Source organism: Xyrauchen texanus, chromosome 31 (genome assembly GCF_025860055.1).
Source record: "Xyrauchen texanus isolate HMW12.3.18 chromosome 31, RBS_HiC_50CHRs, whole genome shotgun sequence".
Classification (NCBI taxonomy): Eukaryota; Metazoa; Chordata; class Actinopteri; order Cypriniformes; family Catostomidae; genus Xyrauchen; species Xyrauchen texanus.
In genome coordinates this window covers 1,135,313-1,158,352 of record NC_068306.1, presented here as the reverse complement: position 1 = coordinate 1,158,352, position 23,040 = coordinate 1,135,313, and the positions used below count along the sequence as shown (strand labels likewise).

General features: G+C 39.6%; 3 protein-coding genes across 14 annotated transcripts in view; 1 reads left to right on the top strand and 2 right to left on the bottom strand.

Moving 5' to 3' along the window:
• Window positions 1-23,040, bottom strand: part of LOC127624967 (zinc finger protein 883-like) — a 212,482-nt gene that overhangs the window by 9,094 nt on the left and 180,348 nt on the right. For 4 of the 9 annotated variants that reach the window (XM_052099959.1, XM_052099960.1, XM_052099956.1 and 1 more), the window contains exon 2: window positions 4,916-5,090. The exons of 3 other annotated variants lie outside the window; for them this stretch is intronic. In XM_052099959.1, the coding sequence (XP_051955919.1) occupies window positions 4,916-5,090 (175 nt within the window). Of the gene's footprint in view, window positions 1-4,915; window positions 5,091-20,713; window positions 20,773-21,263; window positions 21,280-23,040 lie in introns of those variants that run through there. 2 more of the 9 variants (XM_052099958.1, XM_052099961.1) reach the window with 2 other exon arrangements.
• LOC127625016 (zinc finger protein 501-like) overlaps window positions 1-23,040 on the top strand; it is a 617,707-nt gene that overhangs the window by 469,124 nt on the left and 125,543 nt on the right. The window lies entirely within an intron of this gene.
• Window positions 1-23,040, bottom strand: part of LOC127624989 (gastrula zinc finger protein XlCGF57.1-like) — a 112,290-nt gene that overhangs the window by 84,522 nt on the left and 4,728 nt on the right. The window contains exon 1 of one of the 2 annotated variants that reach the window (XM_052099996.1): window positions 20,714-20,764. The exons of the other annotated variant lie outside the window; for it this stretch is intronic. The gene's annotated coding sequence lies outside the window, so the exon portion shown is untranslated. Of the gene's footprint in view, window positions 1-20,713; window positions 20,765-23,040 lie in introns of those variants that run through there. 2 annotated transcript variants of the gene reach the window in all.

Genomic DNA, 23,040 nt, shown 5'->3' with positions numbered 1-23,040 from the left:
AAGATGCCTCCCTTCCAGATGTGCTGAACGACTTCTACGCTCGGTTTGAGGTGCAGAACAACGTGGTGCCGTGGAAGACCATCCCTTTTCCCAATGACCAAGTGCTCTGTCTTACCACGGCTGATGTCAGGAATACTCTACATAGAGTCCTGGCAGAGTGCTCAGACGATGTGCAGACCAGATGGCAGATGTTCTTACTGACATCTTCAACATCTCTGAGCAGCGCCGTTGTTCCACCACCATCATCCCCATGCCAAAGAAGTCTTCAGTGTCCTGCCTCAACGACTATCATCCCCTCACACTCACACCCATCATCATCAAGTGCTTCAAGAGGCTTGTCATGAGGCATATTAAGACCCAGCTTCCCCCCTCACTAGACCCACTGCAGTTCACATATCATCCAAACAATTAAACAGATGACCCATCACCACCACCCTCCATCTGGCTCTCACCCACCTAGATAAAAATGACTCATACATTTGAATGCGGTTCATAGACTTCAGCTCAGCATTCAACACAATAATTCCTCAGCACCTGATTGGAAAGATGAACCTGCTTGGCCTGGACAACTCACTCTGCAACTGGATCCTGGACTTCCTGACTGGGAGACCTCAGTCAGTCCGGATCGGGAATACATCTCCTCCACCACCACACTGAGCACAGAAGCTTGCCAGGGCTGTGTGCTCAGTCCACTGCTTTTCACTCTGCTGACTCACGACTGTGCAGCAATGCACAGCTCGAACCACATAATCAAGTTCGCCAATGAAACAACCGTGGTGGGTCTCATCAGCAAGAACATACAGAGAGGAGGTGCAGCAGCTAACGGACTGGTGTAGAGCCAACAACCTGTCTCTGAATGTGGAAAACAAAAGAGATGGTTGTTGACTTTAGGAGAACAAAGAGTGACCGCTCTCTGCTGAACATCGACGGCTCCTCTGTGGAGATCGTCAAGAGCACCAAATTCCTTGGTGTTCACCTGGCGGAGAACCTCACCTGGTAAAAAAGAAAGCCCAGCAGCGTCTCTACTTTCTTTGAAGGCTGAGAAAGGCACATCTCTCATCCCCCATCCTCACCACATTCTATTGAGGGACTATTGAGAGCGTCCTGAGCAGCTGCATCACTTCCTGGTTTGGGACTTGCACCATTTCGGACCACAAAGCCCTGCAGAGGATAGTGAGGACAGCTGAGATTTTTGCACATGTCCAGAGTGGAGGAACGTTGTCTCATTTCACTGTGTACTGTACCAACTGTATATGGCTGAACGACAATAAAAACCACTCGACTTGACTAATGGCAATCCCACCAAATACTAACAAAGTGTATGTAAATGTCTGACCCACTGGGAATGTGATGAAAAAAATAAAAGCTGAAATAAATCATTCTCTCTACTATTATTCTGACATTTCACACAGCAGAATTGCCAGTTCTTGCTGTAAGGTGTTACCCCACTCTTCCACCAAGGCACTTGCAAGTTCCAGGACATTTCTGGGGGGAATGGTCCTAAACATCACCCTCAGATCCACCAGGTCCCAGACGTGCTCAATGTGATTGAGGTCCAGGCTTTTTCTGGCCATGGCTGAACACGGACACACCTGTTTTGCAGGAAATCATGCACAGAACGAGCAGTATGGCTGGTGGCATTGTCATGCTGGAGGGACATGTCAGGATGAGCCTGCTGGTAGGGTTCCCCATGAGAGAGGAGGATATTTGCCCTGTAACACACAGCATTGAGATTGCCTACAATGATAACAAGCTCAGTAAAAAGATGATGCTGTGACACACCACTCAAGACCATGATGGAACCTCCACCTCTAAATTGATCCTGCTCCACAGTAGAGGCCTCGGTATAACCCTCATTCCTTTGACGATAAACGCGAGTCTGACCATCACCCCTGGTGAGACAAAACCATGACTCGTCAAAGAGCACTTTTTGCCAGTCCTGTCTGGTCCAGCGAAAGTGAGTTTGTGCCCAGAAGCAACGTTGTTGACAGTGATGTCTGGTCAGGACCTGTCTTACAACAAACCTACAAGCCCTCAGTCCAGCCTCTCTCAGCCTATTGCAGACAGTCTGAGCACCGATGGAGGGATTGCGTGTTCCTGGTGTAACTCAGGCAATTGTTTTTGCCATCCTGTGCCTGTCCCGCAGTTGTGATATTCAGATGTACCGATCCTGTGCAGGTGTTGTTACACGTGGTCTGCCACTGTGAGGACCATCAGCTGTCCTTCCTGTAGCACTGTCTTAGGTGTCTCACACTGCGGGTATTGCAATTTATTGCCTTGGCCACATCTGCAGTCCTCATGCCTCCATACAGCATGCCTAAGGCAGTTTCACGCAGATGAGCAGGGACCCTGGAGATCTTTCCTTTGGTCAGTAGAAAGGTCTCTTTAGTGTCCTAAGTTTTTATAACTGTGACTACCATCTGTAAGCTGTTAGTGTCTTATAGACCGTTCCATAAATGCATGTTTATTAATTGTTTATGGATCATTGAACAAGCATGGAAACATTGTTTAAACCCTTTACAATAAAGATTTGTACATTTATTTGGATTTTTATTAAATTATCATCTCCTGAAAAAGGGACACTTCTTTAAGTTTACTAGTTTTTTTTGGACCTGAATAATGTCTCAAGGTGTGGTGACTGTGGTACAAGCAGAGGAATTGACTTTGGCCTCAGGGTGTGCATTATGTTTCAGTAATTTAATGGGCTGGAGTCAATTATTCCTCACTTAAATCAGTTTTTCACTAGATGATTTTTTGACATTAGTACTTTTAAACAGATTAAAATTATCTAAATTTTTCTAAACATTATCTATTATATAAAATAAGTGAATACAGTGAGTGGTCTTTAACAGGCTATGTTTATATTCATACCTAAAAAAATAATAGACATATTGACCAAATCTTTTTTCTAGTTAGGGTTTCTAGTATATACATTTCACAGTTTAGGAACATATCCAGATTACCAATAGCGCTCTGAGCACACACAAATAAAGAACAAACACAGAAGCTGCCTGTCAGTCAAACAGCACTAATGCTGGGACGACGCGTCGACGTCATCAACGTCTGGGATGCTGGGATGACGTCGACACAAAAAATACGTTGACACAAAATATGCTCGTCGATTCATCAGACCCAAAACAAATATGGCGGCGCCGGAGAGTAGAAGCAAAACGAGTGGCTCCTTAGACTACCAGAAGTGCAAGGCGGCACGCACTCATTCATCTAAAGTATGGGAATTCTTTAATTTAAAAGGAAACAATTCCGTGATATGTCGTCTTTGCAAAATGGAGATGGCCTTCCATTCTAGCTCCACGGCAATGCACCAGCACCTGAAGAGGCGCCACCCGGGAGCAGCTGCAGATGACAGAGCACCGTAAGTTTTTTTCAACTCCCCACTTTGTACTCGATGTTGGAGTAGGCTATAATACGTTGTCGACACCTAAAGTTTTCGCTTATAGCTATTAATAATGCGCTTATAGCTATGAATGTCGTGAAAAATACATAGAGGACACTGACAACGCGCTGACAGACAGGACCAAGCAGGTAACATTTAATAAAGTCTCAACTTTCAAATTTGGTCAGTCAAAGAAAATTACACCATAAATAGGTTTACTATTTTGTGGCTCTTTAATGTTTCGTGACAGATTGCCTCAGTTAAAGCTGCTCATGAACCGATCATCTTTTCCTTGGTTAATTTATAGCATCAAATAGGCTAAACATGAATGTAGCCTACATCAGAAGGACTGTTGTTTTAACCACGGAAAGATGTCAGTACAGTAGCCTACAATCCATTATTCAAATTCACCGACGTTAATCTTCTCTCTCCTGACTACTTTGTCGGACAAAAATGGCGTATTATGATTGATTGATCAGATCGCCAGTCAATCAAACTCCCGGCAAATGTGTTTTTTTTTTTTTTACATTTTATACACCCCCACCCCCAATGAAACCGGTATTACCGATGTTGTCACAAGTCGATTAATCGAAATCGAATCGGACTGAAAAAAATGAATCGTTAGATTAATCGTTTATCCCCGCCCTAAATAGCACACAAGCACAGAAATAAAAAGTGATCTTTAAAGGTGCACTCAGCGATTCCTTTGAAACACTGTTGATATTAGAACTCAACTGCCAAAATAAACACACCCCTCCCTTCAGTGCTCCTTTGGAAGCCCCCCAAATTCATGCAAGCAAGAAGGTTTTACGCTCACAAGCTCCAGACACTCATGTCTACTGCTACTAAATCTAACATCACAACAACAGCATATATGGGTTCAGTGAAACAAAGCTAAATTTATGTTACCCACCTATCGAAAAGAAAATAGCAACATCTGCATCCGTCTTCAAGCCTTTTACTCTCTGAGGTCTCTCCACTGCTGAAAAGCCTCGCCGATGTTGACACGGCTCCTAGCCCTCGACTTATCATAATCCTTCTTTTTTAGTTTATACTCATCTGACCTTTTTCTCTTGGTCGGTTTCTCAGCCACTTGTCCTCCTTGGAGTTTAGAAAGTTCACATCAGCCAGATTTGCCATCTAATTAATTTCCCTCTCGCTCTGCCCCCACTCCACATCCTGTGCACATGCAAGAACCACCCCCTGTTGCTGATTGGCTGGAGATATTTATGGAATTTGGCAAAAAGTGTATTGGATTAGAATTACTAAGTACACCTTCAAGATTCTTGTTATCTGTGATGTTTCTCTCTCTACTCTCCCTTTTAACCTATTAATGAGATCGTTCAATGGTAGTCCTGTGATCAAAAACAAGGAAACGCCCCTGATTTATACAATCAATACTGCATTTCATGATAATAATGATTTAGATATAATTACCCCAGTCACCATTCACAGTCAAAATTCAATTAGAATTTTTTTTTCTAAACAATTTAAGTAAATGGTGACACCTCAAAAACACACCTGAAGGAATAAAATCATCATCATCACTCTGTTGTACAACAGCTGTGGTTTCTCCTCTCATCTTCATCAGGTTCCTGCAGTCCAGCAGCTTCACTGAACACATCTTCACTGGTGTCTGCAGCATCTGCTGTTCTCCAGCATGAATCACATCCACCTGCTCTCTCATGATGAGCATCTGAACACAAAAACATCATCATTATTATGGACTGACATTCATCAAACTCTAAAAGATTATTATATGTGAATATACAGAAGAACAGGTCTATTAAACAAATTATATTTATTTTGGGGTCTACTAGAAAAGGTTTATATACTTTAATGTTCAAAAAACACATTGTTTTTCATACTGCACATTTATTTTCCCTGCTCTTCATACTCTGGCTGAAAGGCTCTGATTTACCTCCTGTCTCTTTAAAGCCCCCCTTTCTGAAAAGCCCAGTCTGCTCTGATTGGTCAACCGCGTAGAGCATGTGTTGGAAATGTAACGCCCCTTACAATAAACGAGGTTCAGCTTCCGACTCTTGCTGAGCAGCTGTAAACACTATTGTAACTATGGCATCAGTGGCGTCGATAATGAAAGTTTGGAAGAACTAGCTGATCGACCAGAACCACCTTCACAAGCACGACTTGAGCAGGACATGTCACAGAGGTAAGTTTTACTTTTGTAGCTTTCTTACAAGTACAATGTCGATATTGTGACCTGACAAAGATTCAAGTAAAAGACATGTAGTGCATCTAAATCAGTCATCTTTTTCTGAAATGGGTGTAGCCGAACCTTTTTCACCCGAGACAAGGGCGAGTCTAGACCCTATTTAGGGGTGCTTCAGCACCCCTAAGAAGGAGCTCAGCACCCCTAAAACTTGGAGTAAGAAATGTGTTATTCTAAAAAAAAATTTGTCTTTGACAAGGTTAAATAATGTCCAAAACATACTCCGTAGTTTGTGGTTTAAAATGTATGTGTTAAGGATGAAAATGAAAACACCCCCGCTTAGCAAACGGTATCATCCTCTTCTCTTCTTCTACTCTGTACCTGCACCGCTCAGCACGACCGTCATCCAGCGCGAAACACACACAAAGGGAGAACCCGTTATGCAGTGTTGTGAATCAACTAAGTTGCTCCAAAGCTGTGTCTCACACTTCTTTCCATTTACCTACAGTTGTTCCGATTTCGAAACCATATCGGTGAGTACTGGAGTCAGTATCCTGAATCACCATGGTACACCTATAATAAGTGTTTATTTTCGGACAATTTTAGCCCAGCGTGTCGCCGCGTAGCACAGCACCTGGGTGACTCGTCCATAGTCATAAACGGAGAGAAGTAGCGCCGGTTACAATGTTCTTCCGCAAGACGCATGTAGTTCTGTTTATTAACTGCTAGAGCGTGAAACAAAAACAGCAGCGCGACAAATAAACTGCGTACCTGTGTAGTGCGTACGTGTATCTCTGTTGGTAAAGTTTATCGTTAATTTGATACTCATTTTAACAATCGGGAGTCATGTAAACATGACATCACGTGCATCTTTTCTGGTCAGTCGTCATGGAAACATGAAGCCCTGGCGTTTGGACCAGAGTGAAAACAGATCACTGTATACCACCAGTATGTGTGAAAACACTCACTGTGGCTTTTTAAATGAATTGTTATTCATTCCTAGATTTATTTCTGTTATTTTTCAGTTGTGGCTGACTATCAAACTAGACAATAAAAGAAAGTTTAATGTTTTTCTTTTGCTGTATTTATTCATTCCTCACACACACACAGGATTTAACCTGAACCAGGCTTAACTCCTGAACTCCTAGCATTACTCTCTCTCTCTCTCTCTCTCTGACACTCTGTGTGTGCGTGTGTGGCCTGCCAGTGAGCAATGGACATACGACAGTTTTTTAAGACAGATTCAGATGAGAGACTAGGGACAGTCCATAATGACCTCTGTCTTATTATTTGTTTTTTTTTGTTCTTCTGAAAAGTGTTAAGCTAAAGTAACATAATGCAAACCAGATATCTGTTGTTGTATCAAATTACTTATCTAGGCAATGGTCCCCTGCTTTTATTTTTTTTATTTCAAACCCTCAATGGAGAATACAGCTTCTCTTGTGAAAGGAATTTGTGATTTAAAAAAGTTTCTAAGCCCAATAATAATAAAGACATTTAAAATGCTACACCTCTGTGTGCCTTTTGATCATATCCTTATAATCTGTAAATGGTCTCCATAACATTTTTATGACATGACAAACTGACCTCAACTCTCCTGCCTACAATATATTTGTGTATGATTGTCAGTGCCAAGGGAAAGAGAGGGAGATGGAGAAGGAGAAAGGGAAAGGGAGAGCATGCAGGAAGAACCAGGTGAGGAAACAACAACAATAAATTGACATATAGTGAATAGTGGCAAGCAAAACAGTAACTACTCATACTCCTATTCAATTCAATTCAATTTTATTTGTATAGCGCCTTTCACAACAAACATCGTTTCAAAGCAGCTTTACAGAATATCAGCATTAACAGACGATAAAACTGTAATGTCTATAAAGTCGATTGATCATCATTGTGCAACTTAGATAAAATACGATCTTCTAACAGTGTTTAAAAATAATTAAATGATAATTGTATTAATAACCCCAGTGAGCAAGCCGTAGGCGACTGTGGCAAGGAACACAAAACTCCATAAGATGTAGATTAATGGAGAAAAATAACCTTGGGAGAAACCAGACTCACTGTGGGGGCCAGTTCCCCTCTGGCTAACATTATGAATGTAATGTAAATATTATGTATAGGTAAAATCATGGTTTAAAATGATTAAACTAAGTGTTAAGGGTCAGTGATTAAACATCGATTGTGTTTGAACTGTAAGATTAATGACCAAAGTCTTTGAAGTCCATCTTGATTAATTTCAGAAGTTCACATAGATGCAATTGTCCTTGTTAATTGGCTGATGAAGGCTTTTGTTGGCAATAGTCTAAGCATTTCATTTCAAGATCGTAGTCCATAAATAGACTGAAGTGATGCAGGTTGGAGTTGGCATCAGTTCACCCTGTGAAGTCCGTCATAATAGACTGAAGTGATGTTTGGCTGGCACCGGCTGCATTTAGTCATCATCATTCTGCGACATGTAGCAGTGGAGTCCAACATGATGCAGTAATGGTGCTGGATCCAGCTGGTTCTGGTGACCTCAGGATAGGAGTCCCGAGGTTGAGACAGGGAAACAAATAAAAAGATGTAAGCATAGATGCTGTTAAATTTATTGCAGAGTTAGAGATCATGCTCAATGTTTCTAGTTCCGGCAGACCCAACTAAAGCAGCCTAATTGTGGGTTGGAGGATATGCCTGGCTAAATAGATGAGTCTTTAGTCTAGACTTAAACTGAGAGAGTGTGTCTGCATCTCGAACAGTGTTTGGGAGACCATTCCATAGTTTAGGAGCCAAATATGAAAAGGATCTTCCTCCTTTAGTGGATTTTGATATTCTAGGAACTATTAATACGCCAGAATTTTGCGATCTTAATGAACGTGTTGGAATATAGCGTGGTAGAATATCACTTAAGTACTGCGGAGCTAGGCCATTCAAAGCTTTGTACGTAGTTAACAGAATTTTAAAATCAATACGGAATTTAACAGGTAGCCAATGTAACGATGATAAAATGGGGCTAATATGATCATATTTCTTGGTTCTCGTCAGCACTCTGGCTGCTGCATTTTGAACCAATTGAAGTTTATTTATTGATTTTGCTGGACATCCTCCCAGTAATGCATTACAATAATCTAGTCTTGAGGTCATGAACGCATGAATTAGTTTTTTGGCATCAGCAACAGAGAGCATATGCCTTAATTTAGCAATATTTCTTAGGTGGAAGAATGCTGTTCTACAAACATTTGTAATTTGATTTTCAAAGGACAGATTGGTATCAAATATAACACCTAAGTTCTTCGCTGTTGAAGATGATGTAACAGTGCATCCATCTAGAGTCAAATTATATTTTAGTGGCTTATTTTTAGAGTTTTTGGTCCAATAATTAGAACCTCTGTTTTGTCAGAATTGAGTAGAAGGAAATTTCTGGCCATCCAATCTTTTATTTCATTAATACACTCTGCTAATTTTGAGAATTGTGAAATCTCATCAGGTTTTGAAGAAATATAAAGTTGTGTATCGTCAGCATAGCAGTGGAAACTTATTCCACGATTCCTGATAATATCTCCCAGGGGAAGCATATACATGGAGAAAAGTAGAGGCCCTAAAACTGATCCCTGTGGCACTCCATATTTTACTTTTGTTTGGTTTGACAATTCCTCATTTACATACATAAAGTGGTAGCGGTCTGCTAAATATGACCTAAACCATGCTAATGCCACTCCACAAATTCCAACATAATTCTCCAGCCTATTCAAGAGAATGTCGTGATCTATCGTGTCGAATGCAGCACTAAGATCTAAAAGCACAAGAAGAGAAATGCAGCCGCGATCAGATGATAAGAGCAAGTCATTTGTAACTCTGATAAGTGCAGTCTCTGTACTGTGATGAGGCCTAAATCCTGATTGAAATTCTTCATATATACTATTTCTCTGTAGAAATGAACATATTTGGGAGGACACTACCTTTTCAAGTATTTTTGACATAAACGGCAGATTTGAAATTGGTCTATAATTAGCAAGTTCTCCAGGATTAAGTTGTGGCTTCTTAATTAGCGGTTTGATAATTGCCATTTTAAAGTTTCTTGGGACATGTCCTAAGCATAGCGAGGAGTTAATGATATTAAGAAGAGGTTCTGATATTACAGGAGATACCTCTTTTAAGAGTTTAGTTGGTATAGGATCTAACAAACAAGTTGTGGCTTTTGATGTTTCGATAAGTTTTGTTAGCTCTTCATGACCTATGATAGCGAAGGATTGAAGTTGCACATGAGGGAAATTATTCGACACGGTTTTCTGAGGTGCTTTGACAGATGATTGCGTAATTCCAATTTTATTTCTGATTATTTCAATTTTATCTGTAAAGAAATTCATGAAGTCATTACTCTTGAGCTGTGACGTAATATCTGGTTCGGTTGAGGCTTTATTCCTAACCAATTTACCACAGTACTGATTAAACATCTAGGATTGTTGTGGTTATTTTCTATGAGTTTACTAAAATATGCTGACCTGGCAGCTTTGAGTGCGTGTTTGTAGCTACAGACACTATCCTTCCATGCACCCTGAAATACTTCTAATTTTGTATTTTTCCACATGCGCTCCATTTTCCGAGCTGCTCTCTTGAAAGCATGAGTGTGATTATTGTACCATGGTGCAGGGCTTATTTCTTTAATTTTCTTTAATCGAAGTGGGGCGACAACATCAAGGGTGCTAGAGAAGACTGCATTTAAATTTGTTGTTATTTCATCAAGTTCTTCTGGGCTTTGGGGTTTATTGAGTATATGAGATAGATCTGGAAGAGTATTAGTGAAGCTATCTTTAGTGGTCGAAAGAATAGTTCTACCTGAACGATAGCGTGGTGTAGATTGAGTAACATTAGCTGATTGCAGCATGCAAGAGACGAGGTAATGATCCGAGATGTCATCGCTCTGCTGCAGAATTTCTATATTATCAACATCAACTCCATATGAAAGAATTAAATCTAGCGTATGATTATGGCGATGAGTTGGTCCTGTTACATTTTGTCTGACTCCAAGAGAGTTGAGAATATCGATAAATGCTAATCCCAAAGTATCATTTTCATTATCTATGTGAATGTTGAAGTCACCAACAATTAAGGCTCTATCTACAGTAACTACAAGATCTGATAAAAAATTTGCAAATTCACTAAGGAAATCAGAATAAGGCCCGGGTGATCTATACACTGTAGCAAGGGTAAAGGACGACAGAGAATTTTTATTTGACGGTGTCACCTTAAGCATTATTAGTTCAAAAGACTTACATTTATATCCTGTCCTCTGAGTAACACCAAAAACTTCACTGTAAATTGTAGCAACACCTCCTCCTCGACCCTTCAGACGAGGCTCATGTTTATAACAATAACCTGGGGGAGTAGATTCATTTAAACTAATATATTCATCCGGTTTAAGCCAGGTTTCAGTCAAACAGAGCGCATCCAATCTATGATCTGTAATCATTTAATTGACAATTAGTGCTTTGGTAGCAAGAGATCTAATGTTTAGTAGCCCTATTTTTATATGATGTTTATTTTTAATTTGTTTGTTTTGTTCAAGTTTGACCTTAATAAAAATTTTTCTAAATTATTTAGTGAGGGTATTGTGTTTGGTAGTTCGGGGAACAGACACGGTCTCTATGAGATATCTAGGTGATACAGTCTCTATGTGTTGTAGTTTATGTGACGTCTCATGGCAGCTAGCAAACGTTCGGATTAACCAGTTTGTCTGCTTCCTGACCTGGGCCCCATTTAGTCAATTAATATCATTATTAAGTCTATGAGCCAAATTACTAGAGAGGAGAGCGGCACCTTCCCTGGAGGGATGGAGTCCGTCTCTCTTTAGCAGGTCAGGTCTACCCCAAAAACTTTTCCAATTGTCTATAAATCCTATTTTATTCTGCAGACACCACTCAGACATCCAGCCATTCAGTGACCCTAATCTACTATAAACCTCGTCACTACGACAAGCAGGGAGGGGACCAGAGCATATTACAGTGTCTGACATCGTTTTTGCAAATTTGCACACCTCTTTAACATTATCTTTAGTGATCTCCGACTGGCGAAGCCGGACATCATTAGTGCCGACATGGATAACAATTTTAGAAAATCTACGTTTAGCATTAGCCAGCACTTGTAAATTTGATTTGATGTCAGACGCTCTGGCCCCCGAAATGCAATTAACAATAGTGGCTGGAGTCTCTATTTCCACGTTCCTTACAATAGAATCACCGATAACAAGGGCTATTTCAATATGATTCTCAGTGGAAGTATCACTGAGTGGGGAGAATTTATTGGAAACCCTAACAGGAACGGGAGAGTGGTGTCTCTTTGCTGAACGAGTATGCCGCCGAGACGTCACCCAAATGCCCTGCTGCAGGGGCTCTATAACCGGAACCAAAGTGTGTGTGTTGCTCTCTGTACTGCCCGCATCCGAAACAGTATCTAACGGCTTCTCTTTCTCACTGACCTCTACTAGCTTTCGGATGCGAGTCTCTAACTCATTAAACTTCTCCGTCAGCCTGACTAATTCCTTACATTTATCACAAGTGAATCCCTCACTGCTGACGGAGGAGGCTATTTTAAACATGTGACATGCAATGCATGAACAAATAACATGAGCCGATGCCATGACTTACCGCAAATTGTTCGTTGTTCCTGAGCGGTGATGGTTTTGAGATTGATTTGAATCCCTCCCAAAATTGTTTGTTGTAGATGGTGGTTGTTCTTGATAAGTGGTGCTTTGAGATCGATGCAATAATCTGTGAACCGCAGAGGAGAAAAAACGGGTGAGCGCTGAAAAAATGCACGCAGTTAAACCGCGATAGAAATAGAACGCGGATACAGGTGGAATATGCGCGCAGTTGAATCCCGATAAGAGAATAATACGGGAAGACCCGATGCGTGCTTAAAAATGGCAGATGTTTAAGGATTAAAGGCTACAAACACAGACTCTAGCTATGTGTCAGCAGCAACCGGTAAAATACACGCAGATGAAACGGGAGAAAAAGCGGAAGTATCTGAAACGCGGTAAAATGACAAAGGATATAACTATGAACGATGACTATAACGTTGAACTATGAGAATAAGCAGTGCTAAGCAGAACACAAACCTATACTAACTCCTATACTAACTTATTGGCATTAAGTAGCCTATATTACATTTACTTTTTGTAACATTATTTTACACTACATTTTTTCATAATAAAGGAGGAAAACAACAGGGAGTGTCCATAAGGGATGAGAGGGAATTGACTAGTGAAAGAAATGAAGAGACAGAGGGAGTGCAACATAGAGACCACCAAGCCAAAGCAGCAGAGACAGAAGAGAGCTGTTCAGACTTAGGGGATAAGGACACTGGTCCTAAACAGATAAAGCTGTTTCAATACCCTCATACTCAGTTTGGCACACACAAAAAAAGAGCCTTTCAAGAACCATTTTTTGTAAATAATTTACAGAAGATGAATTACATTTTGTTGTCCAAGTACCTGTTACTTTGTTCAATGACAATAAAGTTGAATCTAATCTAACCAATCTGATGACTGTTGATACATGTAGGGTGTGAACAGGTCAGGTTTGGGGAATGTACAATTAATATTACTGATCGAAATCAATGATTAATCATACAGTGTGACCCGAACACCCATTACATGTAAAAACGTCCCAAAAGGGCTTATATAGTCCTTTATTCTGCTTCAAAAATATATAGATAATTAAACACAACGAATTATAATTAATTAGGAATATATATTTTATGCAGACAGGCTATATTAATTTTAATAACCCCGTAATGGAATTGACCAGTAGGCTACCGCAACCAGTCAGTTCGTCCGCCGAACCACTTTATTTGATACTTTGATCAATTCTCCAGAGGGGTTATTCCTAGTTATAAGCTTACTCATCAAAAGCACGTTAACTTACTTTGATAATATCAGCTCGTAGCTTGAAATCGCACATTGAAGAGGCTTTGTTTTGTAACCAACACACACAGACAATTACGCGTATAATTGAGTTTAATACAAGGCACTATGATATATCAGTACAATTGACAAACATACATATAACACAGAATAAGCATAAAATAAACAAAATAAATGCAGTAAGGGAAAGTGAAGAATTATTGGAGGTATGGCAAACTTATTACAACAATTAACCCTTTAAGAGCCAGCAAGTGGAATTACACACTTTAAAGCATTGGAATTTCAGGTGAAATCATACTTGCACACTAGACCTTTTTGTGTTGCTTGAGCGAGACTGCGTGTCCTCGTGGCGTTCTTGAGACAGAGGACTTCGGTGCGGTGTTTCCAGAGCATGGAGTTGAATAGTTGACGAGGGTTCCTGAGAGTTGCAGAAGATCGGGAGAAGAAGTGAGAGAGTGTAAGATGGCTTGAGGAGATCCAGGGGAAATCCAAGGGAGGTCCAGAAGTGAAGTTGGGAGTTGGAAGCAGCCAGGATGCAGCAAGAGAGGCAGGAAGCAAGAGGGTTGAAATGTTCAGCAGAAGAGATGAAGAGCAAAAAAAGACGAGTCAATGCTGGATCTGACCTTTAAAGTAGGGAGATCACGCCTCCTGTGTGAGAAGTGACCCAATGAGGCCCCTCCGTTTTGGGCGCGAATTTGCTCCCTTTGTCTGGTCAAAGCTCATTTGCATACTTTATGATTTGGTCAGGACTTTTGCTTTGACTCACTCAAAAGACGGTAACATAGCAGAACATGATTCAACGGTGACTTTATACTCAAATTCCGCTAGGACAAGTCGTAAGGTTTAATTTGATACCAAGAAAGGTATATTTGGTACCCTTACAAGTGGTTAAACACTCTCAGGCTATTACATATAAAGCCTCAGAGTTTTCTACACAAATGAAACAATTCTACTAATTTTGATCTAACACCAAACATACACAACACACAGGGATTAAAACATATTTCATTAAAACTAAGCCCTTTTAGGCTTTATAAGAAAGGCACACACATTTTTACGTTCAAAGTTTCCCCCTTTCTTTCCACACGATAAGCACGAGGGAGTCACATGCGGGAACACCACGAGGTTTCTCTGTCAATAGTTCTTTGTACTATCACAGACCATTTCCGTGATCTTACAGGGGCTCTTTTGTCTCAAAAATAGCCGAGTCCATGATTGTCCATTCATTGATTCCTCCAGACGCTACATACAAAAGGAGGCACATGGAGTTAACGGTCAGGAAAACCAGCTGAGTGAAGAAGGTTTTGTGTTTGTTACAGGGGGCTGTCTGTGTGAACTCTCACAATTAAGCTGGTGCTCTGAAAAGGTCTCAAAAGAAAAAAAAATCTGGATTTTGGAGTTAGTTGAACCAATGTTAAAATGATAGTTATTTTTCAATAGACATATTTTTTATTTTTGTGTGAAAAGAGGGTGGGCGGTGGCAGTGGGGCTCATTGGGTGCTCAGCACCCCTAAAGCTCTGACCCTAGAATCGCCCCTGACCCGAGATATGAACGACGAACAGAGGCTTACTCACAGTTAGTAATCAAGTTAGCCATGGACTACCATGAATAACAAAACTATTTCAACACAATAACATTAGCTATCAGGTTAGCAGAGGCCTACAGCTGTGCACTGGGTGTACACCGTTGTTACAACACAAAACTCCTCATTTTAACTCTCGATAGCAGATAAATCCACAAATAATCAAGCATACTTACAGGTTGTTATCCTGAAGTGCCAGATCGTCCCAAAATAGTGTGAACTGCACCAACTTTCTTGGGTAAAAGACTAAAAAAATCCAGCAAAATATAATTTTTTTTAAATGTTGGCCCCCCGACCAAAGATTTTCCTAGTCGACTAGTAGTCGATAGTTTAAGCCATTAGTCAACTAGTCACATATTTATGATATTATTTTAATTACTTAAATATATATTTTGGGGGCATCAGAAAATGGTTTAAGTTCCAGGGCTGAGAAAGATTGTTATAAGTAATAAATCGCATATAGCTGATACCTTTGACTGTGTCAAGCTTCTTTTCCCATGTATTAAATTATTATTAGGCTATATAGTATATTTTTCAATATTCTAGTATGTTTTTATATCAAAGTACTTATATGAGTTTCCTGGCCTGTGTGACCCAGGAGAGAGCATATGAGGTTACTAAAAGTGTTGATGTTGCAGAGGCCACAAAGAGCACCCAGCTGTAACAAAATAATGAGGCTAAGGACCTTGAAGATAGACTAAAGCCAAGTTTCTACCAGTAAAAAGATATCAAAAGGCTCTGTGAGATAATGGTGTCAAAAGTATCCATTGGTTACAAAAATAACGAAGGGGCGTAGAAATGAGGTAATGCCAGATAACAAACTGTATAGAAGAGGTGGTTTTGGACTAAGAGAGTCAGAACTGACAGCTGACTGGTCTCATGTTTGTTGGTGTTCAATAAACTACAACTTTGGCATCTGGAACTCAAGACTCTGAGAGTTTTCTTACAACTCACTCAACTAATAACTTTCCACGACAGCTATTATTATCAAATTAATATTACATATAATTTTCCAGTAGACACACACTTAATGAAACACTCTTTATTATATTATTAAGAACAGATGACAGAAAATAATCTATGCCCATGTCTGCTTGTATGGAGGTGAGCAGTCTTGTGGAACACCCGCCACGTAAAGGGTTCTTACTCTTTCTTTGTTTCTGTTTTCTGATTTTTTTTGTTGCAAGAACAGTATCATCTATGAGAATGCTGTAAATGACCTCAGATATCTAAGTCAGGAGGTACATTGAGTTCAGTTCACTTCATTTCCACAGAGCAGTTCATTGTGAACGCAACTCTGCAGCCTGTAAAAAAATTTAAAAATATATAAAATAATAATAAAAAATAAAAAAAAGTTCAACTCAAACCATGGTTTATATTTCAGTGATTATTATCATCGTTATAATTATTATGTTTACATTTAGAATTTTTGTATGTCATTTCCACATGCATGTTTAGACGGATTCTTGCCTAATGGTAAATGTTATATATATATATATATATATTGAGTTTGATATATTTTAGGCACAGACTGAATTCCCTCTAAACAATCCAGTATCGAAAAATGTCTTGTCGTTCGGTATCCAATTTCGATACCTAAGAGTTTCATCTCATCAACGATAAGCATGTAGCATGCAAGATGTGCCCAAATCTAAAAGTGCTGGTGATTGGCTGTGTTTAGACATCAAGGAAAAACAATATTTCTATGCCGGTTATGTCCGGAGATGCGGTTCACACATGAGGCTGTGTATGCGTCTCAAACCCCATACATGTGAAAGATGTGGAAAAGATCAAAAGTGTGGTAAAATTTCATCAGGCTCGATGCCAACAGCACGTGATGCAATATTCACGACAAGATAATTGCTGCCAAGACCGGCAACATGACAAATCTGATGAAGCACTTGACAGTGCACGGAATAAACTTAAGAGCAGAAAGTTGCTCCGTCTTCAACTGCAAGAAGACTGAGCCGGTGCAGTCATCCTCTCATTGTCCTCATTCCACAGAGCTTCCTTCAACATGCCCACCACACGAGTCCTCCAAAACTACTGATGAATGCAGTGCCAGTGTGACTGGGACTCCGACAGGTAAAGTTAATATTTAGCAAACAAACCAACAAAATAATTCGGCTAACTTGTAGTGGTACATGCTTGTGTACATGTTAACTTAACGTTTCTGTGTGAGGTGACATAGTCCTATAAACTGGGACCTACTTAACATTAGATATTGTTTGGATGTATGCTGTAGATAGCTAGCTAAATCAATGCTAAAAATGCTTTAAGGTTGACAGTAACTGATCAAGTTTAACTCACATTAAACTAACAATCTTGATAAACCATATTTTGTTATAAGGGTTGGCTGAATTAAAGGGGTCATGACATGAGAAACCAAATTTGCCTTGATCTTTTGGTATATAAGAGGTCTTTGTATCATTAAAACGTCCTGCAAGTTTAATATTTTAAGACGTCCTCCCCATTCTAAACGAATCATTTATTTAATCAAGCTCAAAATACAGCTCGTTCTGGATTCATGGTTAGAAGTGACGTGACGGTTAGAAGTGACGTACCAGCGTTTGCATATGACCGCCTCCAGCACAAGATAACTACGCTTTAAGCGCAAGACAACTACGCTCATTTCAGTATCGCCGTGCGCCTCACAAGTGTTCAGTCGATGGACAGCGAGCTCTGACAGAGACTACTTGTGCACAGGAAAATTATGATGCCACACAGATGTGCTGTTCCTGGCTGTGGTCAAACAAAACCTCTGAATAAGCTGCCGAAAGATCCAGACGTCAGGGAAAAATGGATGCAGTTTATTTTTTGCGGACGTCCCAGTCACGGCAGTGTTAACTTAAGCCTTTGTTCTGTACATTTTAAGGATGACTGTTTTGAGAACAAATCTCAATATGATGCTGGCTTTGCCAGAAAACTGTTGCTCAAAGATAAGTCCGTGCCGACTATTCTGGGAACAACGACGACGCAAACTGTAAGTAATCTATTTTAAACTTTAAACTACTTTTTAAATCGCAATTTCATTCATTATGAATAATCACAGTGATTTAACTTAGTTTACTTGCATATTGTTCTGGCTGGGGGCGTCAATAATTGATACATAGGCACTGACGTTAGCCAATCATAACAGTGGGTGTTAACACTGAAGTCTTAAATGGAAAACGCCCCCAAAACAGACTGTTTGAATCAGAGGATGAGAAACAGGGTGGGAAAAGGTCATAAATCACTAGATTTTAAAAGTTTTTCTTAAAAAAAAATATATTAATACTATAATTGCACCTAAGGGAACATAATAATACAATAAAAAAAAACCATGTCATGACCCCTTTAACAGTTTAGCTTTCTTGTTGTTGTTTTTTCCTCTTCACATTAATGTTATAGCCTCTGGCCCTGCCAACCCTTGCATGAGGAGACCAGAAGGATCAGGAGATTCTTTGAGTCTAAAAAAAAAAGTCAACAAACTGAAAAAAAAAAAATAAAACCAAAGTTTTTTTTTAGGTAATGTGTAATGTACGTAATCTTGCTCAAATAGATTTCATAAAATTGGTATTGAAAAAAGTATCGTTTAGGAACCGGTATCAAAGTCAAGGTATCGGCATCACATTTTTTTAATGATATATATATATTATTGTTTTGATCACTTCATTATTTTAATTGCTTTTTCATTTAGTTTGGAGTGCAGTTTGAATTTAGAAATGTATTTGATTTAAGTTTTTAAAAAAATGAATTTAATTTTCAATATAAAATCACAAGCAAAAATAGTCTATGGACATTTTACATGCACAAAGAGCTATATTACACAATAAAAGTAAAGGTAAAATCAACAAAACAAAATAGGGCCTCTTTAAAAAAAATTTTTTTTACATGGATACAGGGTTTTTTTGTGGATATAAAAGTTAATTAGACACAATTTTACAGGTATGAATCTTTAACACAAGTATGTTTAAATGACAGTTTCGGGTTGTTACAGTGAGATTGCTCCTCACTGTTAGGAAAGCATGATGCCGTTTTTAAAATGCATTAAAAGAACAAAAACCTCTGACATTTCCAGCGGACTTTATTTAATAATTAGGGGTGCGCCGATCCGATATTCAGTCCGATACTGGCCAAAATCACTGGATCGGATATTGTAGGAAAGTGATGAGCAGCATGCATCACGCAGGGTTGCCAGATATTCACAACAAAATCCCACGCATTTGCTGCTCAACTAGCCCGATCATCATGTCAGCTGTGTGGAGCTATTTTAAACTCAAGAAAAAAAACAAAGCCGAGTGCAATTTATGTAACATAAGCGTTTCAAGAGGTGGTAGCAGCAACACCAGAAACTTGATTAAACACTTGTAGAAGCATCATGGAAAGGAGTATGCTGAATTTATCCAGGCAACGAGTGCAAAGAAGAAAAGTGTGCCGCAACAACAAACATTGCTGGAAACAATTCAGAAGCGTGAAAAACTCCCCCCAAAAAGCAACAAAGCAAAGCTGATAATGGAGAAAGTGACTGACTTTATTGTGCTGGATGACCAACCCCTTTCTGTTGTTGAGAATATGGGTTTTAGATGCTTTATGGAGTATTTGGATCATCTCCGACACGGCTGTCCCAAATAAGTACAAGGAAGTGTGTGAATTCATTTTGAGATGTTTAGAAAATGTTGCCATGATTAGCTTCACAACTGACATCTGGAGCTCAGACGTGTGTCCTATGTCATTACTAAGCCTGACTGCACAGTGGATAGACTCGAGCTTTAATTTGCAAAACTTTGATCTACTGTATATTTTATAATGGAGATACTATTATTTTTTTTGATTGATTTTATTTAAGTTATGGTTTACAATAAGAGGTATGATTACATTGAGTGTTGAGATACATCCAGTATTTGACTTGAATTATAATTCTTTAAATATTAATTTTAACTTTCATTTTGAATATTTGAATTGTGCTGACTAATTAAAAATGCTGCAACAAGTTCTGTTTGGAAAAATGTAATAAAAATGAAGCAGCAGTATTGCACAACGGAGTCATGTTGTGGGCTACTTTATGTCTTCCTTTAGTGGAGTAGAACCTTTGTTGCACTGTTTAAGCATGATGCTTTTTAGATGGATAGGTTAAGCAAAGTGCATTCTACAAATGTGTTATTAACAGCTTAATTGTTAAAGAGGGAGTAAAAGATGGTAGTCTGAGTTTGAAGTTATTTACATGATCTGCTGCCGTATTATTTGAACTTTAATAAATCTATAACTGCATTTAAGATTTAACGCCGGGGTGTTTCCTTTAAAGAGCTCCAGAGAGAGTGTTTCTGAATGTACTTTTCCTAGACACTTTGCAATCCACGTCACCTGAAGCTGTTTGGAAAGTTTGGAGTGCATCTGGACTGTGATCTGTGTAATTCTTCCTCTCATCAGTCAAAACTTCATTTTGCGGTAACTGCAGTGCTGCTCTCACGCGCCATCATTAGTTTAATGTGATCTCATGTTACCTTAAATGAGAACAAACCACGTTGTCGACTAAACGTTTGAGCTCTACATGTGACCAGAAACAAAACAAACTACATCAGCGACAATGATCTTCTTTTAAAGTCATTAAAACACCAAAGAGATAAAAACAACATGCACAGAAAAATCTAAATCTGTCAATGTAAAACACACAAAACACGTACCGATTTTAGCGCTCAAACGGTGTTGTGGATCTCAGGTCTTCTTCTTCTTCTTGTGTTTTCTGCAACTTCTGGTGAATTTCCGCCTCCTGCTGGACTGGAGTGTTGATGCGTCGAAATAGATGAAAAGCGACTGAGAGAGGAGTTGAACATCCCGAAGGCAACTAACTCTTAAAGGGGCAGGATTAACATTTCCAATACCTTTACTTTTACAACAAAATAGACTTATAGCAGCTATTTAATAATAAAACAAAGATGATGATCTCAATAAAAAACATTGATTAAATATACAACTAAATATGGATTTGTAAAATCTTTTTTACATGCCCACTTCCCAATGCTCTTTAATTCCTCATAGTGGCACAATTACACGCCTCAATCCGGGTGATGAACCTCAGTTGCCTCCACTTCTGAGACAATCAGCCACCGGCACCAGAACCAGTTTTGAAGTGGGAAGGCCACAAACTGAGCTGATTGTGATGTCATCACAACAACATTCCACAGTCAATATGTCCAATTTATAATATTATTTATAGTTATTGTCCATTTATACCACGTTCTGTTGAATGCTTGATTCTGACTGGCTGATTGGTAAGGTGTGCAGTTATTTTTCAAGGAAACACATGGCTATAAAGTATTAACTGCATAACAGTTCCAAATCACTTCTCCAAATTTATTTAAGTTATTTCAAAGAGCCCTACAGGCTACCACAACAAAATTACCAATCAAAGCAAAGACATTGGTTGACGTACATTGGTAAAGGTCGTCAAAACAATGTATAAAATATCCAAAATATATTTCAATTTCATAAAATAAAAAAAAGCCCTCGCCACCCTTTCGCTTACACACACACAGAGAGAGAGAGAGACCAGCACTGCTGAACTAAACCAAATCAAAATAAACCAAATCATAAAAGAAAGCAAAAATTCATATTTGGACCATTGGGAAAATTAAAGTAAAAACCAAAGAAAACTGGAATGTTATCGGCCCTAAACAGAACATATAATCTGGCAGAATATCTGCACACTGTAAGAGATCCAAAACAGAGACGGATCCTCCCCAAATACAGACTCCATGATCACAGTCTGGCTATAGAACATGAATGAGTCTGTGCTCACTGTGACACGGGTGAGGTCGAGACAGAGACACACTTTCTTCTTCACTATGACAAATTTACAGAACTGAGAGAGAAATACCTGGTTACTGGGGGAGATCAGATCAGATGGTGGTGTTACTGGGGGAGATCAGATCAGATGCTGGCGTTACTGGGGGAGATCAGATCAGATGCTGGTGTTACTGGGGGAGATCAGATCAGATGGTGGTGTTACTGGGGGAGATCAGATCAGATGCTGGTGTTACTGGGGGAGATCAGATCAGATGGTGGTGTTACTGGGGGAGATCAGATCAGATGGTGGTGTTACTGGGGAGATCAGATCAGATGCTGGTGTTACTGGGGAGATCAGATCAGATGGTGGTGTTACTGGGGAGATCAGATCAGATGCTGGTGTTACTGGGGGAGATCAGATCAGATGCTGGTGTTACTGGGGTAGATCAGATCAGATGCTGGTGTTACTGGGGGAAATCAGATCAGATGCTGGTGTTACTGGGGGAGATCAGATCAGATGCTGGTGTTACTGGGGGAGATCAGATCAGATGCTGGTGTTAATGGGGGAGAACAGATCAGATGCTGGTGTTAATGGGGGAGAACAGATCAGATGCTGGTGTTACTGGGGGAGATCAGATCAGATGCTGGTGACTTGACAGAAGAACTGACCCACAAAGATGGATCTAGCGGCTGTCAGTCTCCTTCTCCTTGAGCAAGGGGACCGTCCAGTTGATGATCACGTCTGAGTTCTCACTCTGGTAAATTTAGTGAACTATGACAACCACTCTCTGATAAATTTACTTCTAGTTGGTAAATAAACTTCTGGGTCGGTCTGAACAGTGCACTAAAGGAACTAATGCCTCTGGCTGATGCTGTGGTGTATTTTTATCAAGTTAAGTATAAATTAATCAGGTGTAATCAATGTAAACATTGTTGATTTGTACCACAGTTATTTCTGACAGGCAAATATGCAGTTTACTATGTGTGTGTAAAGGCCTGTGGTTGTGATGGAATGTGTGCTCAACATATGTGTGACAATTTGAAGGTATGTGCAGCAACAGGAATAGCCTCATATATGTGCTCTCATGACTGCTGAGAAAATATATGGTGAGGCAAGTGTCTCCTGTCCACTTCTTAAAATAATCTGACCAGGGTTAAAGCATAGGAATAGCCCCACCTTGTTAGAGGACTGTATTTAATTGACACAAAACCCAGAAATGCTTTA